We start from the raw sequence: 21,421 nt of genomic DNA, 5'->3' as shown, positions 1-21,421 counted from the left end.
CTTTTTAAATGTCGATTAAAGGATGAAACAAAAAATTATTGAGAAATTATACAAGTACATATTTTCTATAAACAGAGACGAATCTTATATTCCGTTCACCAAGGTATCCAGCAATGTGATAAGTTTTATGAGATCAACAAAGCCTTCTCTATCATCTGATTTAACCTGTCTAGCACTGATGCTACTATCTCTCTGTCTCCGAGCAGACATATCTTTTTTCAAAATTGTTTGAATAAGTTTCGAAAAGTGATCAGCAAAACCTTTTGCCTTTCGAATGCAAAGTTCATTTTGAGGTCCCAAAGAAATTATCGTCGAACAAATGACTTGGAAAATAGGAACATAGAGATCATACAATGATAGCTGATCGATTCTTCCGTTCGTGCTTGATAAAGATGAATCAATTGAAAAAATCAGTTCGATTGGCTTGTTATCATTTAGGTTTTCTGATCTGACCCCCTCTAAATAAAGTGTAAGTCCAACCTCCGGATCCTCAGACAGAAAAGAGCATTCACTAATCACTTTGAAAATGTCGCACTGTAGTAATTCTTTAGCTCCTGTGGTTGTTTGGGCAATTCTTGTCAAAAGGCAAAATACAGTTTTGAAAGTTGTCAATTCATAAAGAAGTGTATCAATTGAAACTCTTGGTGCATTCCCTGTCAGACATTCTGAAACAATGTCGTCCATTGATTTTATTCTCTGTATTAAGAGAAGCAGATAGTTATTTTCGAGAACCGTCTCGATGATAAAACCGCCGCTCAAATGTGAACCTTGTAAGTGGATTGATACTCTCAAAAGAGTCTCAAGGGTTAAAAGGGAAGTAATTTTGCACGCTCCCTCCGAAGTCAATGAGTCATTGCAAATGGATCTAATAAGCTTCTGGTCGGCAGATCTAATGAAAACCATGATTTCAGTCAAAACAGACCTACTGCTGAAACTCTGTTGCAGATAGTTGTTGGCTAGAACATAGAGATCTGCCCGAATAGTCGGAGTTGACTGCGGTGACATGATACCAATAGCTGCGGTTTTGAAAACAGGGAACAATCTCGTGGCATCAAGCAGAGCAGTAATTTCCCATTCTCGCTTGGATTTTGTGAGCCTTTGAATATCAATCTCATAAATCCGAAACAAAGACACACACAAAGAGATCAAATCTTGTGCATAAGCAATATCCAAGTTCAGATAGTCAATGATTTGTGGAACAATATTTTCAAAGACTTCAAAAATGAAGTTGATTCTAACAGCCTCTCCAAGGCATCCGTCATTCACAATTATTTGTGTTAGCAAAGTCCACGAATGAAGGCATTGTAATTGGTGAAATCTAAAATTATCAAATGAAAGAGATGATGATACTATGCTTTTGAGAGCAAAAATCTCTTCTCTGAACAAAGATGAATTTTCAGGGCTGTCCGTCAGTGATAGCAGACCCAAGGACTGAGATTCAGTGCCCACCATATCAGCTATTCTATCAATTACCGTCATGTCATATCCAAAAGAATCACCGGAACAATTTGACTCATCAGAAGTCATTGAAATCATCTGAATAATATATTCGAAATTGAATTTTTCAAAAGCAGGATTCACCTTCTCAATCATGTTCTTTGGTTTGAACTCCAGAACATCCAAAAACTCGAAAAGTCTTTGCGACCCAACTTCATGTTGCTTTGTGTCAATCAACAAATTAACATATCTCTGGGTTAAGGAAGAAGTACCGAACAAGGATGAGTGTCTGAGCTCTAGTGTTAGCAATCGTAAAACCAAACTCCTATAAGTTGCAAAAGCCGTCAAAGTGCACCAGCCGTCTCCCTGATTGACAAAGCTGTTGGAAGAGTTGACTTCTGGTCTGAATGTTTTTCCACTCCAAAGAGTTTCGATGCTAATTTTCTTAGTAGCAGATAGAATATCAACGAAAAAGTTGCTTCCATCAATATTTCTCAGAAAGCATAGTAGTTCATGAACATTTGTCAATGATTTCGAAAGTTTGAATATAACTCCCAGACAAAGAGCAGAGAGTTTTATAGGAAGATACTCGACATTCGAAACTTTGCATAATTCACTCAAAATAGATTTGAGTAGAATTATGATAGATTTCAAAAGAGACTTCTCTGATGCAATAGAACCAAGTTCGAGTTTGGACCCCAGAGACATTGATCTTGTTTCGAAACCAAGTAAGAAGTGTGTTATACTTCTAAGTCCGGGCTTTGAAGCAGGAATGTTTTGATCCAAAAACTGTAGCAGTTCAATTTTCAAAAATATCGACTGGCGGTCGATGATCGGAGCTTCAAGCTGCTCGATAAAAGAAAATCTTACTCTGATTGATTCGTCAACGGTCTCTAGCATTGTTAAGAGCTTGTCTTTCCTCAATAATCCAGAACTTGCAGCAATTTCCGAAGATGATCCAGCGGCGGAATACGCTGTCACCTTCTTCAATATCGACAATGACTTTCTAGAGATATCTGGTCTGGAGAATCCCACATATAACGAAATGTTTGCAACCAGTGGTAAATTTAAAAGAAGAACTTCAGCGAATGATTGCAATCCACCTGTTCCTATACCAGAAGCAGCGTAATACTCATTATCGGAAAGTGTTAGAACCGGAATCAATTCATTTTTGTAAAAGCTCTCTCGTTCCAATAGCAAATCAATCACATTGAGAGCTCTGGAAATAAGTTCTGTTTCTTGCGAGCTTGCACTGGTTTCTCCCAGCTTATCAATTCCAAGATTGGCAATTGAAAAAAGCGCTTGATAAACTGGCATTTTGTAGAGAAATGTAAGGACTGCAGCGCCTGGGTGAGACTGTAAAAACTTGATAATACTTTTGCAGGCAACTATATTATCCAAATCCTTCAAGTTGCAGGCAGAAGCGTTCATGACTAACTGTGGATTTAATTCCACAAGACATGTCTCCCATAAAGCGAGGATGCTCAATTGTAATGATGAGGTGAAATTGTCATTTTTGTGTCTATTCGTGGCTTCGACAAAAATATCTGTACTCAAAAATTCGATGTATGGCCAAATTCCTTGTTTTCGATAGTTTGCACCCAAGTCTAAAGGAAAGCTTACATCAATCGGTTCAAATTTTCGTTCTGAAACATTTTCCGGTTGAAGGAGTTTTTGAACAAGAATGGTAAAAGCATTTATTTGGGATAGGCTTTTCAAATGAGATAAAAAACTATCCTTCAGTGCGGATGTTGATTGGTTTGATTTCGGATTATTAGAAAATATCCATGAATCCAAAATATTCCAAATCCGCTTCTTCTCAGGTATTTTGCTACCAGACATTGAACTGAGCACCATTAGTACTGGACCAACAAGAGGTATTTCAGCTTCCAAAAATTTTGACAGAAAAGTAATCAATTGGCAATCGTCGCTCTCGTAAAGTTCTATTCTAGCCATGTCACTGTTCCGTGCAATATCAGATATCAGCTGGAAAAATCCTGCTAACAATATTTGAGAGTCTTCACCTAGACTCACAGAAATCTCCTTTGTCAATCTAGTAGAATTTGTGGCTTCCACGGATGAATCCATAATTTCCTTCGGTAGCTCTAATGATAGTGACTTGCTATAAAATTTCAACGACGAAAATATAGCAGACCAGCTCACGCACGAAAAATGGCTTGAGATTGCGTTCGGATTCTCTGAAAGTGAGGTTCTAAGTGATCCATCGTGCGTCGAGCTATTAGTCAACTGCAAAAAATTGAAAGAATTAATTGCATTCTCATTATTGTTCGATAACGCTGCAAGGACACAGCAAAATGTGGATATTATCAAAGGTGAATTGCAATGAGAAGCCCACTGCAAGAATCCATAAAGACTTGAAGACTTGTCTTCCCAAAACTGGGCAGCAAAATGAGGTCTTGCCCGATGGATGTAATATATTGCCAAGTAAAAGCGTTCCAAGTCCGCATTCTCTGTCAGTACGTCCAAATCAAAATTCTCGCTTAACAGAAGTAAGTCTTCCTCCATATCACGAAGATGAGTGAGAACAAATGCAGCATTGGTCAAAAATGCGTGAATGAAGCTGTTGAAACAGGCAGCACACAACTCACCAAATTGAAAATCAATTTCATATGATTTCGTGGGAAGATAAATTGTGTCACTCTCGCTCTCATCAATAGGTAATCCTCCTTTGAGCCTTTGCTGCTGGATAGCTCTTTTCAATTGGCTAGTCGCATCAGTATCAACGTCCAAGAATCTAAATGGTGAAAGTTTTGGGATATGTCGTTGAAGAATTGACCTGAAATCGTACATTAGATCAGCTCTGCGATCGGAGGTTTCACCGAGAGGCGAGATTTCTGCGGATAATGAAAGAAATTGTTCCAATGCCCCAATAGAAATCAAACGGATAATTGGCTTTTCAACACTATTTGTAAAATCAAACGTGTTTGTTCGTTCAGATTCTTTCTTACACCAGTCGATGAAGCTAGTCAAGAACACAACAATTAAAAAGGCTTTGATTGGTTTATCTGCAAGTTCCGATGGGCTCAGAGTGCTGTTGACGAAGGTCTTGTGAAGATCTTTAACCTCTGTTTCAGGAAATCTCTCGAGGTGTGATAGTTGTCGCATTATTGCAGGAAGATAGCTCACTAATAATAGGTCATTTGGTTGGAAAGAACTAATATGATTCAAGAATTCATTCAATTCCGTTAAGTGAGTAACACTTGAAAGAGACTTGGAGAACAGTAATTCACCAAGCAACTGGTGCTCTTTGAACAAACAATCCCTACGATAAGTCACTGATCTGAAGAAATTAGAGCTTGAAACACTTCCAACCAGGCGAGACCTGTCAACAAATTGTCTGATATCATCCAATTCGTTTTCGATCATTTTGAAGCACGAAAGGATAATTTCAAACGTGATCTTTTCGGCCAGCAACTTCTCGGTTTTCGTGTTAACGTTCTTGGATAGAATGAATGTAATGATTTGAAGAATGAACTGTCTACGTGAATGATAAGCAACTTTCGCTGCCTCCGATGGAGATATGCCCAAAAGATTGCCTTCGTTTCGAGAAGAAGTGTAGAGGAGTTCTGCTGATGCAATTTCGTCCAGATTAAGTTCATCTGAAAGCTTCACTACCTCTAGGATGAACTCTTCATTCAACTGGTACTCTGTCGCGTCGATTAAATCAACTATGCCTTTTTGTATCTTTGATCGGCTGGATTCATTTCGTTCTGGTTTATACAGGAGGTTTGATAAATCAAATTGAAGTTCATGAATTAACTTCTCCTGTATATCATCATGGCCAGCCTGTATTGAATCATGGAGAGTATTGAATGGAAGTGTTGACCAGTGATAAGACATGAGGTATATTCCTAAGACACGTTCAGATGTTGTGGAATCAACACATAAATTTTCCGAAAATAAATCTTGACATAGCCACTACATTAGCCACTTCGAAAAAGCAAAACAACAAATTTCCGGGTAATATTTTGATCACAAAAACGAAACATTCAAAATTTGAAGTACAGCTCAATTTCTTGAAGCGCAGATAATCGATACCCATAACCGACTACTCCGAAATAATTCAATCTGATTGATTCGTACAGTTCTTTCTCACGAGAAGACCTCATCGATCAGTTGCGATACTTCATTCATTATTTCTGTAGCCTGAACTGGAAATCCGCTCGTTTTTGACATAACTTAGTTCTCGTTATTCTCCCCTGAATCGAAGTAAAACCTAAAAGCATGGCTGTGTAATTGCATTAATGCCGATAAATAATAATTTAGTGAAAATAATTCGAGACTATTTAGTCTCATAAGAAGCAAAATTTGGGACGAAAATCTCTATCTTTTAAGGTTCGAAAATCTTGTTGGTTCTACTCTTAGCTTATAGTTTGATTGTTTTGACTCTTACATCATTCACTAGAGGACCTTACTCGTCGTAATTACATTTGGGGTTGCACCGTATCAAGGCATCAAATTACATTTTGTTCCATTTCAATCACGAAACTGACTGCCAGCTCCTCACTAGTTACTCTATACTGATCAATCTTATCCTGCGTGCAGTCAATATAGTCTGATAGGATAAATTGAAACATACCAAACCAAGATTTGTGTTCAATCTGACAGCGATCTCAACCAAGACTTCAGTCTGTTTTTTTTATCAACTGTGTGCCTATTTCGAGAACAAATTCGATCATCAAGATCAATTGTTTGGAATATTGATTATTGAAAATCAAATCTCAAATTTGGCTTCTGTCAATTTTCAAGACTCGCCTTAACTTTTGAAAGCATGGTTCAAACTACTATAATGACTAATATCTGGGGAGATATCGACCAAACAGTGAACCATTCGCTAAAATTGGATTATGATACTGATCTGGATCTCTCGAAGGATCTCTACAAATTGAAGTTGTCGAATCTTGAAATTACTCCTTCAATATCAGAAACTTCGACAGTAATTTCATCAACCGCCTCATCTGGGAATTTGCTGTTTGAGATTGGCAAGGAAAAGGATCGTTCCAATTCAACAAACATACCCTATTTATCCTCGGCTGTTTCGACTCCCAAAACTCCCCATAATGCCTTTTTGATTTCTGAAACCAAGGGCCAACCAAGCAATAACTTGTGCATGGCAGATTTGCTGCCTACTTTGTGGGATGACCAGATGGATGAAAAAAGGGAGTTCAGTTCGATTTATGGCTCAAGCTCCAAAAAAGTGCCTCTCACTCCTAATAATGACTCGGCTTTTTCATACAACGATTCCGATATTAAGCAGTCTTACTTCCAATCACCTCGTACACACTATGGTGCCTTTAATTCACAGGACGGACTTTCGAATCTGAATTATCAACAGTCTCAACATGCTCAACAGTTTCCGCCGCTTTGGGGGTGTTATAGAGCTCTTTCTGTTCCTTCCTTTGAATTTGCCGATAAGCTTAAAGACATTTCCTCAGTCCAAAAGACAGAACCGTTACCATATAAAGACTTACAGGCCAACGAATTTCTTGGTGTTAGTCGGTCCGCTGAAACTCAAAGCCCTCTTTGCAAGCTTGCGAACCAACAAGCTCAGCTTCTCACCGAGGAAAATCTCTCTCTTTTGGATCCGTCAAATTCAGAGAGTACTGAAAGCCCAAAAAAGACTATTCGCAGCTCAGATAAATCATTTTCCAGTAACTCAGCACAAGAGCATTTACTGAAATGCAAAACTGAAGCGCACAAATCCACCACAGAACATTCTTCAGATTCTCAAAACTCGCATTGGAGACGGAAAAAAAATACAAAAGGTTCCGGTCAGTTAGATTGTGGACACGTTTCTACGCACCCGAAGTCCGCTAAGCATCCATCACTGTCAAGTAAGGCCAAAATCAACGCTGATAATGGTCTATACAAGACGGAAATGTGCACTCAGTTCAAAGAACGAGGGACCTGTCCTTATGGATCAAAATGCCAATTTGCACACGGAGAGGACGAACTGAAAGTCGTAAAGAGATCTGATAATTGGAAAACGAAACTGTGTGCAAACTGGTCGAAATCTGGCACATGTCGTTACGGCAAGAGGTGTTGTTTTAAGCATGGTGATGAAGATAATGGCTTCAATTAAGATGTCACTCAAATGCCACTGGAGGCTTAATGCTCACCTTGTTACCAAATGAACCGTTTAATCTCCGATAAATGTATATGGATCGGTTCCCTGTTATTTATTCCCTTGGTTGGATGTCTGCTCCATTTCTTTTTGCACCGATCATGATTTCTATTTCATTTGAGACCCTAAACTTGCATTTCAAGTCATTCTTGCCGCTTACCAAAAGCCATTTGGATAAGCTCAATACTATATAAAACCGCCCTATGTAATTGGTAATTATGACTATCAATGAATCAACAAAAGGTAGGATAAATAGGGTATCGCATGGCATTTGGTAGCGAATTACGCAAGCGATAGAATTGAAAGGCAGTGCATAATTTAGTTTTTTGCTCTTAAAAGTAACCTGTCTGACACTGATTTGAAAACACGTAGTATGGATATATTGCTTCCATAAACACAAAGACCTTTCAAATGACTCAGTCGCCGAAAGATATTCTGAGGCGGAAGTTCAAATCAGCGATTTCAGAGGATGACATGAATTCATTTGATCAGTATGATCTTCATTCTCATAATCCGAAGTATCCAACATCGAGACAAAACAAAAAACTTGAGGAGACAAGTCAGATCCATGACAATATCTGTCAAAAGATAGACAACTACTTTTCATTAGAAGAAATATATCAATCTCCTACCACGGGGTACAAATTTCAAACATATTATGAACCTCCGGTAGTCAAATCCAATAATACCTCTGTCATATTCGTAATGCACCATGGGGCTGGATCTAGTGCTGCCACATTCGCTAAGCTTGCCTACTCTTTGAAAATTCAGTGTGAACTAAGATCACATGAAGATAAACCAGGGGTGTTTACCTTTGATATGAGAGGGCATGGAAGAACCGGACTCTTGAATTTACAGGACCAAGGAGCTAATGGTGATCTCTCAATTGATACACTTTGTGAAGACTTCAGGCAGATCATGGTATTTTTAGATGAGAAATTTAAGGGTCAAAATACAAGCACACAATACTTCTTAATAGGACATTCTCTCGGTGGCTCCGTCTTGACAAAATTTACAACAGAATGCTGCTTGAACAATGACCCTACAGACCTCAATGGCAATCTATGTGGGTTAGTCATGATTGATATTGTTGGAGGTACGGCAATAAGAGCTCTCTCAACCATGGACCAATACTTGAGCTCTGTTCCTAAACACTTTGCGTCTGTCAAACAGGCGATCGATTGGCACTTGGCGTCAAATTTGCTACATAATCACCAGAGTGCAATTGTGTCTGTTCCTGCTCTATTGAAAAAGTCACAATACAGTGCCTCGTTGGAATGGATTGTGAACTTAAGGGACTCCAGTATTCACTGGCAAAGATGGTTCAAAAATCTATCCCAAGAATTCGTCGCTCTACCGAGTCGAATATCCAGGTTACTTATTTTGGCCAATAATGACTCTTTGGATAAAGACTTGATGATCGGTCAAATGCAGGGTAAATATCAGTTAATCGTCTTCCACAATAGTCAATTGGGTGCTGCTGATCCATTTTCCGCATCTACGAAAATGATGAATAGTTTGGACTCTGCAATTCTTGGTCATTTTGTACATGAAGATATACCTTTTAGAGTGGCGAGCAGTTTGATGGATTTCGTGGAAAGAAACAGCTCTGATTTTGCTGCTTCGGGGCCATCATCATCAGCTCTCAAATCGCAAAAGGAGTATTTGAACGCAATGAACGAAAAATGGGGCGTTGCAAGTAAATAAGGCTCGAGAAGATTCCCTCTCTTGAGAGAATCAGTCAATAGACATTGTGCTCAGTTTTCCATCGGTTTTCATTTTGGCAAGGACCCCATCAATTTTTTGCCGTGCCCAGCTGAATCTAGGGTCGATCAAGAAAGGTCTCAAATCGAAGCGATTATCATCCGGTGAGTATTGTTCCGCATGATAAGATGGTGTGCTGACTGTCTGTTTATGTCTATTGACACTGTAATACCAGAAGAATCTCTTGACTTTGTCTGCAATTTCTTCAGGTGACTTGCGGTCGCTCCAAATATGTAACAATTTGATAAACATTGAGTATGGGCCACATTTGTCAATCTTCCTCAATCTTCCAAGAATACTGAGCTCCTCATATGTGAATCCCATATCTGCCTCGTCAGACTGAACGTGGCTGTCCGTAATCGGCTCCAATTCTGCTGTTGGCGTAGCATCAATGAATTCTTTCAGAATCGGAAGTTCAAACTCCTTTTCTGCCCAAACAATGAACCTGATCAAATCTGTTTTTGAAATACCACCAATTGGATTGATGTCTGCAGATGAGCAGTCATATTTCGTTAAATACCCTCTTAGTTGTTCATCAACATTTGCAGACCCGAGAACCAATAATCCACCAGAGTTTGTCTTTCCTCTGGTCCATGGTAAGAGTTGTGCAAACAAGTACGCCAAAACCATTCTTAGTCTTGCTTGAATATTCTGTAATGCCAAGTTCTCAATCATGGATCCGCCGAAAACTTTGAAAACTGGTTTGCGGCCAGTAGCAACCTCAAAGACACTGATAGTTGCAGTGACAAGGGCATCCATATTCAAGTCAATATGATAAGATCCAATTTTGTGAGCTAGCTCTTTCGCCCTAGTCCGGGTCTCAAGAGATGAGTTTTTGGTCCCCATATAGCAAGTATGAAAGATCTTGTCGGCAATTTCTTGGGGCGAAGACGGACTCCATTCATCTCCCATGTTCGTTATTTTCTGTATATCATTCCTGACTTGTAAGTTTCCTTGTTCACATGCTTTGAAAACCATCCAACACATAATGTGAACAATAACAGATGTCGCACAACTATCAATTCCGCCACTCAAGGGGATGAAGAATCCTGAGCCTTTACAGCGACGAAGATAATCCCAAAGCCAACAAGCAGGACCATAAGCAATTTCCTCTTCAGGGAGGTAATACTTGATAGATCTCTCAACTGAGGGGGATATTGAAATGTCGAAGTTGATCGCGTCAGGACCTAGTTCGATCGGAACATGAATCCTTTCGAAAATAGGAGATGTTCTGCTCTGAAGGCCATGTGATATCAGAGCTCGGTAGGCACGAACTTCCTCCAAATCAACAGTTGCGGTTAAAACTTCGACATCATCCATTGAAAATTGCGCCCCTTGTGCAACAACTTTTCCATTTACAACAATAAGTGCACATCCATCATAATATAAGCGATCTCCGTCACAACCTTTTTGATTTGAATACAGGTATATTCCTCCACACTTCCTGGTTGCCTCGGTAATCATCGCCATTCTGATGTCGAGCTTTCGAAGTTCATGGTGGGATCCTGATGAATTGGTAAAAATTTCTGCACCATCCAAAGCAAGTGAAATGTGGGGAGCCTGGGGAGTAAATAGCTCCTCGCAAGTCTCGGCACCGATGCATGTATCAAGGGTACTGATAACTGCGTCTCCGAATCTCACGGTAATCTGGCCAGTTATCTTTTGTATCATGCGAGGAAGAACGAATTCTTCCACATACTGTGTCTTTAGCCATGGAGTGAAATATCTCATCTCCCGATAGTTTCCGTCGTTGGCGAGCACAATCTTTGGGCGTATCAAAAGTATTTTCCCATCGTAGGAAAGAATCCGACAATTATATCTTCTGCTTTTGTGCATTACAGGAATACCGACATCCAGGAGAATACCATGTGTCCGCTCATCTGAAATGATCGACGCATACATTTCCCAAGAATGTAAGTAAACATCGTTTTCAAGGAAATGATCCAAACAGCCATATCCAGGAATTTCCAATTCAGGACCAACTCTCAAAGTCGCATGTTTCTTCTTGGCTTGAATGATTGATTCAAGGATCCGATCTCTGTTCCCTTCAAAATCAAGTGCCCATTGATTAAGAGCGCATGTTGCCAGAGTGATATAATGGGGCATTTGAAGGAAGAAAAGTTTGAGTAATTTCACAGGCTAAATAAAAAGGCGGCTAGGAAGTCAATCTAGAGTCTAAATCAAGGAATCTCCAGTATTTCGGATTTGGCACTACGCTTAGAATTTTAATACAATCTAAGATGATTGATTCTTCCACGGACCCAAACAAACCAGTTCATGACATTGTAAGATGCTCATATAGCACCCCCTCCCCAAATACTTCACTAACTCATTGTAGTCATAAGTCAATGTAACATTGACCACACGGCTACAGGACGTTGCTATAAGAGTTATCGGACAGGTAAAATAACATAGTATACAATACAACATGAACCCTATCCCAAGGATACCTAACGTTTTGAGATGGAAGGACTACTTGTCTTGTTTTTGTTCGACTCGGCTGAATAAGACGAACTCTCCTCATTTTCCAACTTTGTGATCATCGGAACAGGATTTGTAGCTGCAGTCGATACCTTTTTCATTGCTTTTTTGGAACCCCTCAAACTGGATGTTCCAGGAGAATTCAATTCTGATGTTAAAGATGAGTTAGGTGACATTAAACCGGAAGTCACCAAATATGGTGTGGAAAGACCATTTACGCCAGATATATCTGGTGTGGCCGCAGATGTGTCTAACCTAACCGAAGGTTTTCGATTTGTTGAATTCAGAGAGGTTGGTGTGGTTGAGTTGTTTTGGAACTGAGTCGACGGTTGGCTTATTGGAGTCTGTGCATTAGAGTTAACGGATGACTTAAAAGATCCTTCTTCATCTGTTGTCAAATCTTGTAACGATTGCTCCTTTTCTAAATTTTCAAGGTTTACGCGAGCATTTTCTCGAGCTTGCGCGAGAAGCTCTTGAGCTTTGTGTAATGGAATAGTAGGGGTCACACAAGAAGAAATAACAGGAACACTTTCATCCAATTCAATTGTAGCCTTCATCAAAGCTGCCATCCAGTCTCTCATTTCCTGCTTTGTATCGACAGCAAAATAATGGACTTTCTGTTGCGTGAAAGTTAATCCTTTCTTTGATCCGGGTGCTGGTGGCACTAATTTGAAACAAAATCTACCAGACCCAGTTGTAGCTGCATAAACAGCAGAAATCTTATCTTCTGAATCAACTGCGGGCAATACCCGATGAGAGGTGATATCGATCAGACCCTTCTCTCGTTTGTCTTTCAAAGATCCAAAATAGGATAACCTAGTTTTGTGGAGAGTAAAATATCTTTGCTTCCATGAACCAATAGACAAATTACCTCTCTTGCTCATCCACCCAGAAAAATCAGCTGTCCGAATGGCTTCGTCAGTCGAGATGTTCCGAATACCCTCTTGAAAAGCAGAAGTTGACGATTTTGACGACCTTAAAGCACCCAGGTTTCTTAGCCCATTTGAACCAGTTGCCCTTGATGTAGTGCTAGCTGTGAGAGCTGCTGCAGACGCAACTCGCTTTGGATCAAGTGCTTTACTATTCGGTGACATCTCTCTAGCTGAAACCGTTCTTCTCTCTGGGGACACTGCTCCCTTCTTGTCGAATTCAAGTTTTGGGATATCTTGGCGATTTAATGGAGTTGAGTCTTCGGTATTTCTTTTATCATGACTTCCAATCTTGTTAGACGAAGTCTCCTCAGTTGAGTCCTCAAATCTCTGTTGACCTTTCTCTCTTCTTGCTACATTCAAATCCGAATTGTTTCTCGAGTGGCCTCTGTTGGGAGAATATGCTTTATGTTGTAAAGCATTTGCAAATGAAGAAGACGAAGGATTGCGTGAGTGCTTCTTCTCGGTGTAAATGGAAGAAGTATTACCGATTGAAGACTCGCGACTATGCAAAATCCTTGAATGTATATGTTCCCGATTCTTGAAATCGCTTGATGGTTTCGAGCTATGATAGTCTGAATTGGTGATAACAGCCTCTCTAGAAAGGTTATCAAATACAGGAGGCTGCGGAGCCTTTCGAGGCGACTCAAATAATCCTGTTGGAGTACTAAATTCTTCATCGGCAACGCTTTCTTCGCTAGGTGTCTCATCATATGCAGTTGTATCGTTTAACTGGTCCATGTCCTGAGGTTGGTGTGTCTGTTGTACTTCCAGCTCGGACTTTGAAGCAGAGTTTGAAGCAACATAGTGAGAAACTGGAATGTTATCCAACGACTGTGATCTTTTTCTAGCATGGGTCTGCTTATTATTCACTGAAGGCATAAGAATTTTGGGACCTGAGACACCTGAGCTCGTCTTCCGTTTGTAGCTTCTATTCTCGGAGGCTAGCCTCAGTTCCTCAATTTCCTTATAGATTTCGAATCGAGTGCCAAAAGAGGCGATTTCCAGTTCTTTCAAATAGGAAAGCTCCAATTGAATAAGAATAGCACCGTTGATTTTATGTCTAGCAAATTGCCCTGTACTTTCAACGTCGAAATTCAAACTCGAAAAGTATTGCGTGACCTGTTCAGGTGTCCAAGTCTTCACTTCAACTGGATTGAGAGCGGACCCTGCAATGATATCCTTTTCGTATGAACGATCATCATAATCCAGCTCTTCCAGTGCTTTATCAATATCATTCAGTGTTCTGTGAACAGATACGTATTTTCCAGTCACAGTATCACGACTTCGATCAGCAAGGCTCATATGATCAGACTCTTTTGAATCAGTTGTGTGATTATAGGTTGATTGAGTTATTGAGCCGGAAGAGTTTGCTCCACTCTCTCCAATCTCCTCGCTCACCCGCAAAAATTTGGACGCTGCGGCTGGTGGTGTTGTGGTAGCTGGGCTTCCTGATGGTGTTAAACGTCTTGACCTAGATCTTAATAGCGATGGCTTCCCCTTAGCCTGTTCACTTAATAGTGTGGTGAAAGCCTTTGGGTACAAACCTACGCTATTTGTAGCCAAATTACGGCCCATGTACCAACCATCATCAAATTCGCTATCGTCGCTTATAAGCTCTATGGTGTCACCGGGATGTATTGTAAGTTCATCTCCCAACCTAGCATTAAATTCTTTTATGACGCTAAAGTAAGTTCCGTGATCATTCGCTGACATTGTTAGATGTTGTTTCAGATGGAACAAAAGGTTTCCCAATCAACGTGTTCTTAATTTATTTTTGATGACAGACTAAGTTTGTAACGTATAGGACTGCTCTATATGTTGAGCTATACTTCTTGGTGACAAAAAATCAATGTCGTTTAGTTACTACCGACGTTTGTAATATCTTTCACAATATACGTATATCGTCGCCTTTAATCAAATTGGAAATCGAATAAAATATTTTTGTTCTATTCCACAACAAAAAATCCGCTCTTGGTGGGTTTGGGTGAATTCGGGTTGTTCTGTTGAAACAAAATGGAATTTTGAGTAAGGGATATATTTTCACCTCTCTTGTTTTGATAGCACTATCCCATGTAACACACCTATTCATCTGCCAGTGTCCAATCTATCCTTTCCATTTGTCTTTGTGGGAAGTTTTGGATTAGATTTCTTCGCAAGCTTGCTTTGACCACCTGTATACTGAATGTGCAGAAAGCCTCCAATTTTGGATAAACCGGATCGTCACTTGTCGCTCATTATCGTTTCATCCAAATCGCATTGTAATTTCAATCGCTGCACTTGAACAAAATTCCATATGAAGGTTTTTCGTTTGTGCGCTTCTTGGGTTAACTTCTTCAAGTCACCTCAAATAGATTAGGTGATTTCAATCAGCTTCAATACGGTTGCAATCAACGTACTTGATGTAATTTCAGAGTTCAATTCACTTCAAAGCAGGATGAATAGGTGACTTTTGATTCTGAAAGTACGTATCGACATGAACTTGACCTAGCTACCTAAGAGTCACCCGACCTATCAGCTCATATATTTAGCGTTGGATCACCTTCGAGTAGGGTCTTAGCAATAATTGATTATTTTGGCCAAAAGGACAGTCACCATAGCACAATTCTCGAGATTCTAGAGTGAAAAAAAAACACTCTCTTTATTATTCATTTGGACCTTATACGATAATGAAAGGGAAGCAATTGCTGTCAGTATATACCAGAATACTAATGGGCGTTCAAATCTCCGCATGGCTCATTCGCACGTAACTCTACGACTAAAATATCGTCCATTTTGTCGATCAATCACTGAAAATCACATTTTCTATTTTGTGAAAGGTTTTGTCAAAGTTCTCATATATAAATGTCGCTTGGATTTCGTGATGTCTTCTGTTTCTTCGAAAGTTTTATGTTGAAAAGTGCCAAAAGCTGAGCAATCTTGTTAAACGCCAACTGAAAAACGAATTTGATTAACGTGATGGATTTTTGGACATTTAAATCGTTTTCGCCTGATGATCTTTCAAGCTCAAGCACGCTTGTGGGCAAAGTGTTTTCATTCGCACTGAGCGATATGAAGAAACCAAACGGTATCAGCCATATGCAGAGTCCAAAAAATGATGCTATTTCCGTGAAAGAGGCATAATGGGGCATCTTGAAATCCGGTTTTAATCTCTCTTCAATTGTAGGAACTGGAGGGTTATTAAAATGCTGGAACCAGAAAAAATGGTTTAGTAGAGCCAACAGACAAGTCGTTAGAAATATAGGTCCTGTCAAATTGATGTTGGGAAATTTTCTGAGATTTTGATAATAAACAAAATATGAAAACTGAGAGAACAATATGAGTTTGAGAGGGAACGCATCAAATAGCCACAATAGGAGCAAGAATGTTGCAGTACTTTTAATCAATCGGGCTAAAAATCTTCGGGTAAACTCGGTGTTCTCTTCAACAAGTTCGGATAAATAATAAAGGCCAGACGCAATGGACAGCGTGATCGCAATGAAACCAATAATTGAACCAATGATTGCAAGTAATTCAATCAACATCGCTGGAAAAGTATCAAGGGAGGCTTATTGCTAATTAATTGATCTTCACCACAAGTTTGTAAACTTATGTAGAACTGAAAAGCGAGACAAATATTTACAAAAAGGTAAGCTCGTCTTTTTTTTTTCTCAACCTATATTTCGTGTCAAGATCTTTTTAAGGGGTAAATCAAAATTTTGTTTGCAGTGATTTGACATTTGCCTTGCTAAATATCTGTATTTATAGCACATTTGGTGGATCAGGCATTCTGAAGATCGGCGAAGCATATTGGAAGATTCATTCATCAGAGATATCAAAAAGAAGTTTATAAGTACGAGTGTTGTTTCAAATGGCCCCTTTTTTCAAAAACAAAAATAAGCATTCAAAAACTTCATCAGATGGAAGCAATCTAGCTAACAGTCCTTCCTCTAGTCCACAAGCGAGTAGGTCCTCCTCAGGTCAGAGTACGAAACTTTTTAATTCCGCTTATAGCAGATCTCCAGGTATAGGATTACCACCAAACAAGAGCACATTCAAAGTCCACCATGTTTCGGGTGAAAGAAGTGTTTCAGTTGATTACCCTTTGAATTCAGCACCTAGTGCTTTATCGTTGAGCCAGTACGGTGGTGCTTCTGGAACAGCGCAGACGCATAACTTACAATACAAATCACAGATCAAGTCAGAAACGGAAAATTTACCTCATACTTCACTACGGAAAGCCACGGATAGACCTCTACAGTCGAATGCTGAAGGCAATAACACACGTGAATTTCAACCAGGGAAGAAAAATATGCAAGATTTTCATTCCAATTTGAATGTGTCTTCTTCAAGTCCGTGGAAGAAGAAGACGTTGTATAATTCACCGTTTCCTAGGTTTAGTCATGCAGCTTCGTCAACAACTTCGGAAGCTGGGGCTGTATATTTGATGGGTGGATTGTGTGGGAAAAATGTTTTCGGTGATATGTGGATTGTTGAGCCTGTCAAGAGTGAAAACGATAGATCAAAAGATTACCCATATATCGCCTCACCAATTGAGAATTTTGAAAGGATTCCGACACCCAGGATTGGGCACTCCTCAATATTAATTGGGAATGCTTTCATTGTGTTTGCGGGCGATACCGTAACGAACGCTACACAAGAACTAGATGACAAACTTTACTTTTTCAATATCACTTCACTGAAATGGACCATAACATCACCGGAAGGTCCAAAACCTTCAGGAAGATATGGACATCAGATTGGTGTGCTTAATTTTGAGAATTCATCCAGCCAGTCCAAGTGGTCAAGCTTCTTGTACGTTTTCGGTGGGCAGGTCGAAAATGAATATTTTAGTGACATGTGGAAGTTTGATCTTTCAAATTTTAGGAATCCAAAAACATGCTGGGAGAAGATAATACCAGAGCCAGAGAGCTACATTCCACCACAGCTTTCAAATCATACTATGACTGCATATGATGATAAGTTTTACGTTTTTGGTGGAACCGATGGCGTCAAAGTATACAACTTTTTATTATGCTTTGATGCTTTGACGAATCAGTGGAATAAATGTATTTTAAGTGGGTTTTTACCTCCACCCCTTGAAAGTCACTCTGCAACCTTACATCAAAACTTGCTATTCATATTCGGAGGAAAATTGTTGAACGGTGAAACGTCTAGCGATATGTTCATTATCAATTTAGATTCTTTTGAATGCTTTCAACTTCAGAGCAATTTGCCAAACTGTCCATCTCCAAGATGTGGGCACACCATTACAGTTGACTCGGCTCAAGAAAAGATGCTAGTGATGGGAGGGGATCAACTCGATAGTGATTTTCAAGGTATCTCAGAATCACAAAACAAATTAATACAAACTTCACAGTTTGAATATCCTAGCTCAGTCATTTATGAACTTGATCTCCTTTCTGTCCCCAAGTTTTTGAGGATGCATGATGCTCTCGCTTCGGAAAATGGAGTACCGGGTTCCACTTCTGTTGATAAGATAACACATGTCTCCCAAACCCAAGATGAACATTCTCCAGACAAAAACGTCTCAAAGATCCTCAATCGGCAAAGCCAGTATGTTGTGTACGAAAATGCGAGTGATGATGAGGTTGTACACGATGTTTTCGCTCCACAAGACACCAGTTCCCGTGTTTGGGAAGATGTCGAAAATCCGAACTCTGAATCTCATACTCATGTGGCCCTTGACGTTTCGAAAAGTGACAATAATTCAAGGATTCAAAAACAACAGAAGAACGAGTTGACATTGAAAACAGAAGACTGCTCGTCAGTCAAAAGTACTGGTTCCGATTCTTCTCCTGTTAATCGTCTCCTTGAACCTCTCGAACTGTCAGCACCTAATAAAGAAGCGGAAACTATTCGAACTAGCACTGATGTGAATGATGAGGAACGTCATTTAACTGGAAACAAATTTCCTCAAATGAAAAGATCATCTGAGCTTTCTCTTGATGCCAGACATCCAGACGTGCAGACGCGCCCCGTTACTGCTAGTTGGGCAACATCAGCGCCCGTTTCTGGGCCGAATGTTGGGAAAAATACCACCGAGGAGTTTCATCAACTCCTGAAGAAGCTAAGAGAGGAAATGGGAGAGAATATGGATAAGGCAAATCAGAAATTGAACAATCTAGAGAAAGAAAAACAGATCCTTCTGACAGAGAATCGGGATTTGAAATCAAAACTATGTGGTTGCGTCGATGACACACAAACTAGAGAGCTGAAATGTGCAGATCATTTGGATACGAGCAATCAACCATCTGTTAGAAATATTTCAAGTGGTCGTATCTTCGAACTTGAAAATCAGTTAACACTTCTCAAGGCAGAAAATGCCTCGTTGTCATCTACGTTGGAGGAGTTTAAACCAGCATTTAACAACCACGTCAAGAATATGAGCGGCTTCGAGTCGGTTATCAAGAGCCAGAAGGAATCCATCAGTTTTCTGAGGGCAAGTTTAAAAGGGGAAGCTGCGATTTTGAAGAAAATATATGATTTGGAAGCCCATATCAAATACTTAGAATCACAAGCAAAGACCCTAGGTTATGCTTGTGGAGCATTGATTCCCCACACAGATGGGGACAATGAAGATGAGACACAAAAAGTGATTCTCGAAAGAACTGATACGCATCGTCAGATAGTTGAGGCATCCAATAACCTGAGTTCGTTCGTGAACGTTATTAACAAAGTTCCCCAGGAAAAGTTATTTGCTGAATTAGTCGGCTATAATACAACAGGAGGAAAATCCTCAAATGAAGGGAAAGATCAGCTCATCTCGGATTTGCAGTTACAGATTGAAAAGTTGATTGAATGCAAGAAATCTGATGATAATAAAATTGGTCAACTGGAAGCACGAATTAGCGAGCTTGAATTAAGAACTAAGGAATTGGAGGATATGAACCATGCATCGCACACTTCTCTAAAAAACTCCCACAAAGCTTTGACTATCTCTCAAAACGAAATCGAAAAGCTCAAAGATTCTAACAAGCAGCTTACAAGCTCATTGAAAGAATACGAGCTGGGAGGAGTCGATTTCAAAAATACAAAAGCTGACGATTCTTCGTCGATGGGCACTAGTGCTCAAAAAGATATCGCTGGAAATGCTCAATGGTATTTCAAGTTAAAGGACCTAGAAGCCGAGCTGTTTATCGTGAATCAAGAAAGAGACCATTTGAAGGAGGAGACAATAGCGTTGAAGAAAAAACTGTTCAAGTCCTCATCGTGAATTCTAACCATCCGATTGAGTACGTACTGATACATCATTAAGGACTCATATTTGAGGTATCAACGCGCTTGGGGCCTTTTTCCTTCAAATTCGAAAGCTCAACTTCCCTTGTCGTTTTGTATTTCTGAAGCCTCACAGGAGAGTTTTCACCTTCTGATTCCAACACTTGTGATTGGGGACTAACGGACGGATTTGTCATGCTCCTTTTCCTTTGTTTTGCATGCAATCCGTATGACTGTCTGTTTGAGAATGACGGCGTTCTCGCTTTTCCTGGGGATGAAAGGGGGCTAGATGAGGTTGATATTTCATCGACTGCCAAGTTTTGTTTCACATCATTAACAAAATTCCATAATTTGTTAGAAACCGATTGCATAACATCCTTTGTGTTATTGGAGTCCAGTTCTGGGCGAGTTCGAGTAGATTTTATGGGTGTTCCCAAAAGATTGTAACTTTGCGCCCCTTGATCTTGTAGTGGGGCATCTAAATCGTTATTTTTCACGTCAAGGCTCGCTCCAACGTGTGTCTCCTCCTCTATCGAATTCACACCTGCAAATGGTGTTATGTGCAGCTTCTCGATTTCTTGGTAGATCAACGAATCTATCTGTTGAATTAAATTCAAAGGCTTTGAAAACCAAGATTTGGAATCCTCTTCGTCCACACTTGTAGTAGATTCCAGGCGTGGTTCACTGAGTTCACCTTCAAGGAGCGGGTCATCTGACACGTCAACTGATTTCATACGGTGTTTTTGCATACTACTTGGAGATTTGGGCGTATGCTTTTCAAAGAGTCCTTTATTCCGTGAACTTGATTTTTGTGAAGAAGTGATTTGACCCACCAATTGTTTCTCAATAACAATCTTCAAATCCTGTGTTTCAAACTCAAGCGTTCTTTTACGAGTTATCAAGTTCTTGATCTGCTGCTTGATCTCTAGAATCTCCATTTCTTTGGAAGCAAGAAGCCTCAGTTCGTCTGAAAGGCCGTGGAAGTGGGACAGCTCCTCCTGTTTTGTTTCTGAGGTAAGCTGTTTATGATGAATGGAACAGGGGCTATGACTATCTTCCGATGGCTTTGTTCCGTAAGGGTCTGGTGGGTTTACTTCCGATTTGGAAGGCGTCACAGTGTTCAAGTCCAGTTTCTTTTGAGGAACTTCACTTTCGAACACATTCAATCCCAAATTAATTCCCGTTCGCTTACCATTTGAAGGGGCCACTTGAGATGAGAGGAATGGCGAGTCAGAATCATTACGGCGTAGCTTTGTGGTGTACACTTCAGTTTTTCGGTTGTGAAAGACATGGTCTCCTGATTCTGTGTCATTAGCAAAAGTTTGCTGCTCTTGTTGCTCTTGTGACATCTCCTTGGCGCAAATACTTGTTGAATAAATTATTATAACCCTATATCAATGTCAAATGTATAGTCTGACTTTGTGGAGCGCTGACACAGAGGGTTGAT

General features: G+C 39.9%; 12 protein-coding genes across 12 annotated transcripts; 7 read left to right on the top strand and 5 right to left on the bottom strand.

Annotated features, from left to right (window-relative positions):
- Window positions 1–84: 84 nt before the first annotated feature.
- On the bottom strand, window positions 85–5,592 carry OGAPHI_003582 (uncharacterized protein; the record flags this gene model as incomplete). Its single annotated transcript, XM_046204571.1, has 2 exons — window positions 85–5,244; window positions 5,584–5,592. The coding sequence occupies 2 exons, from the start codon at window positions 5,590–5,592 to the stop codon at window positions 85–87; spliced, it is 5,169 nt and encodes a 1,722-aa protein (XP_046060602.1).
- Window positions 1,592–2,218, top strand: OGAPHI_003584 (uncharacterized protein; the record flags this gene model as incomplete). Its single annotated transcript, XM_046204573.1, has 2 exons — window positions 1,592–1,748; window positions 2,019–2,218. 2 exons carry the CDS (start codon window positions 1,592–1,594, stop codon window positions 2,216–2,218), a joined length of 357 nt encoding a protein of 118 aa, XP_046060604.1.
- On the top strand, window positions 2,267–2,566 carry OGAPHI_003583 (uncharacterized protein; the record flags this gene model as incomplete). Its single annotated transcript, XM_046204572.1, has 1 exon — window positions 2,267–2,566. One exon carries the CDS (start codon window positions 2,267–2,269, stop codon window positions 2,564–2,566), a length of 300 nt encoding a protein of 99 aa, XP_046060603.1.
- A 637-nt stretch (window positions 5,593–6,229) lies between the features above and the next one.
- OGAPHI_003581 (uncharacterized protein) lies at window positions 6,230–7,540 on the top strand (the record flags this gene model as incomplete). Its single annotated transcript, XM_046204570.1, has 1 exon — window positions 6,230–7,540. One exon carries the CDS (start codon window positions 6,230–6,232, stop codon window positions 7,538–7,540), a length of 1,311 nt encoding a protein of 436 aa, XP_046060601.1.
- Window positions 7,541–7,993: 453 nt separating this feature from the next.
- OGAPHI_003580 (uncharacterized protein) lies at window positions 7,994–9,289 on the top strand (the record flags this gene model as incomplete). Its single annotated transcript, XM_046204569.1, has 1 exon — window positions 7,994–9,289. One exon carries the CDS (start codon window positions 7,994–7,996, stop codon window positions 9,287–9,289), a length of 1,296 nt encoding a protein of 431 aa, XP_046060600.1.
- Window positions 9,290–9,319: 30 nt separating this feature from the next.
- Window positions 9,320–11,452, bottom strand: OGAPHI_003579 (uncharacterized protein; the record flags this gene model as incomplete). Its single annotated transcript, XM_046204568.1, has 1 exon — window positions 9,320–11,452. The coding sequence occupies one exon, from the start codon at window positions 11,450–11,452 to the stop codon at window positions 9,320–9,322; it is 2,133 nt and encodes a 710-aa protein (XP_046060599.1).
- A 322-nt stretch (window positions 11,453–11,774) lies between these two features.
- Window positions 11,775–12,148, top strand: OGAPHI_003578 (uncharacterized protein; the record flags this gene model as incomplete). Its single annotated transcript, XM_046204567.1, has 2 exons — window positions 11,775–11,829; window positions 11,907–12,148. The coding sequence occupies 2 exons, from the start codon at window positions 11,775–11,777 to the stop codon at window positions 12,146–12,148; spliced, it is 297 nt and encodes a 98-aa protein (XP_046060598.1).
- OGAPHI_003576 (uncharacterized protein) lies at window positions 11,797–14,472 on the bottom strand (the record flags this gene model as incomplete). Its single annotated transcript, XM_046204564.1, has 1 exon — window positions 11,797–14,472. One exon carries the CDS (start codon window positions 14,470–14,472, stop codon window positions 11,797–11,799), a length of 2,676 nt encoding a protein of 891 aa, XP_046060596.1.
- Window positions 13,816–14,449, top strand: OGAPHI_003577 (uncharacterized protein; the record flags this gene model as incomplete). Its single annotated transcript, XM_046204565.1, has 2 exons — window positions 13,816–13,866; window positions 14,117–14,449. 2 exons carry the CDS (start codon window positions 13,816–13,818, stop codon window positions 14,447–14,449), a joined length of 384 nt encoding a protein of 127 aa, XP_046060597.1.
- A 1,118-nt stretch (window positions 14,473–15,590) lies between the features above and the next one.
- OGAPHI_003575 (uncharacterized protein) lies at window positions 15,591–16,280 on the bottom strand (the record flags this gene model as incomplete). The annotated part of the gene is made up of 1 exon (XM_046204563.1): window positions 15,591–16,280. One exon carries the CDS (start codon window positions 16,278–16,280, stop codon window positions 15,591–15,593), a length of 690 nt encoding a protein of 229 aa, XP_046060595.1.
- A 326-nt stretch (window positions 16,281–16,606) lies between these two features.
- Window positions 16,607–19,972, top strand: OGAPHI_003574 (uncharacterized protein; the record flags this gene model as incomplete). Its single annotated transcript, XM_046204562.1, has 1 exon — window positions 16,607–19,972. The coding sequence occupies one exon, from the start codon at window positions 16,607–16,609 to the stop codon at window positions 19,970–19,972; it is 3,366 nt and encodes a 1,121-aa protein (XP_046060594.1).
- Window positions 19,973–20,009: 37 nt separating this feature from the next.
- Window positions 20,010–21,323, bottom strand: OGAPHI_003573 (uncharacterized protein; the record flags this gene model as incomplete). Its single annotated transcript, XM_046204561.1, has 1 exon — window positions 20,010–21,323. The coding sequence occupies one exon, from the start codon at window positions 21,321–21,323 to the stop codon at window positions 20,010–20,012; it is 1,314 nt and encodes a 437-aa protein (XP_046060593.1).
- Between the last annotated feature and the right edge of the window lie 98 nt (window positions 21,324–21,421).

The sequence above is a fragment of the Ogataea philodendri genome, assembly GCF_020536065.1.
Source record: "Ogataea philodendri strain CBS6075 chromosome Unknown scaffold2, whole genome shotgun sequence".
Lineage (NCBI taxonomy): Eukaryota > Fungi > Ascomycota > Pichiomycetes > Pichiales > Pichiaceae > Ogataea > Ogataea philodendri.
The sequence above is the reverse complement of the archived record's forward strand: the minus strand, read 5'-3'. Positions and strand labels throughout refer to the sequence as shown.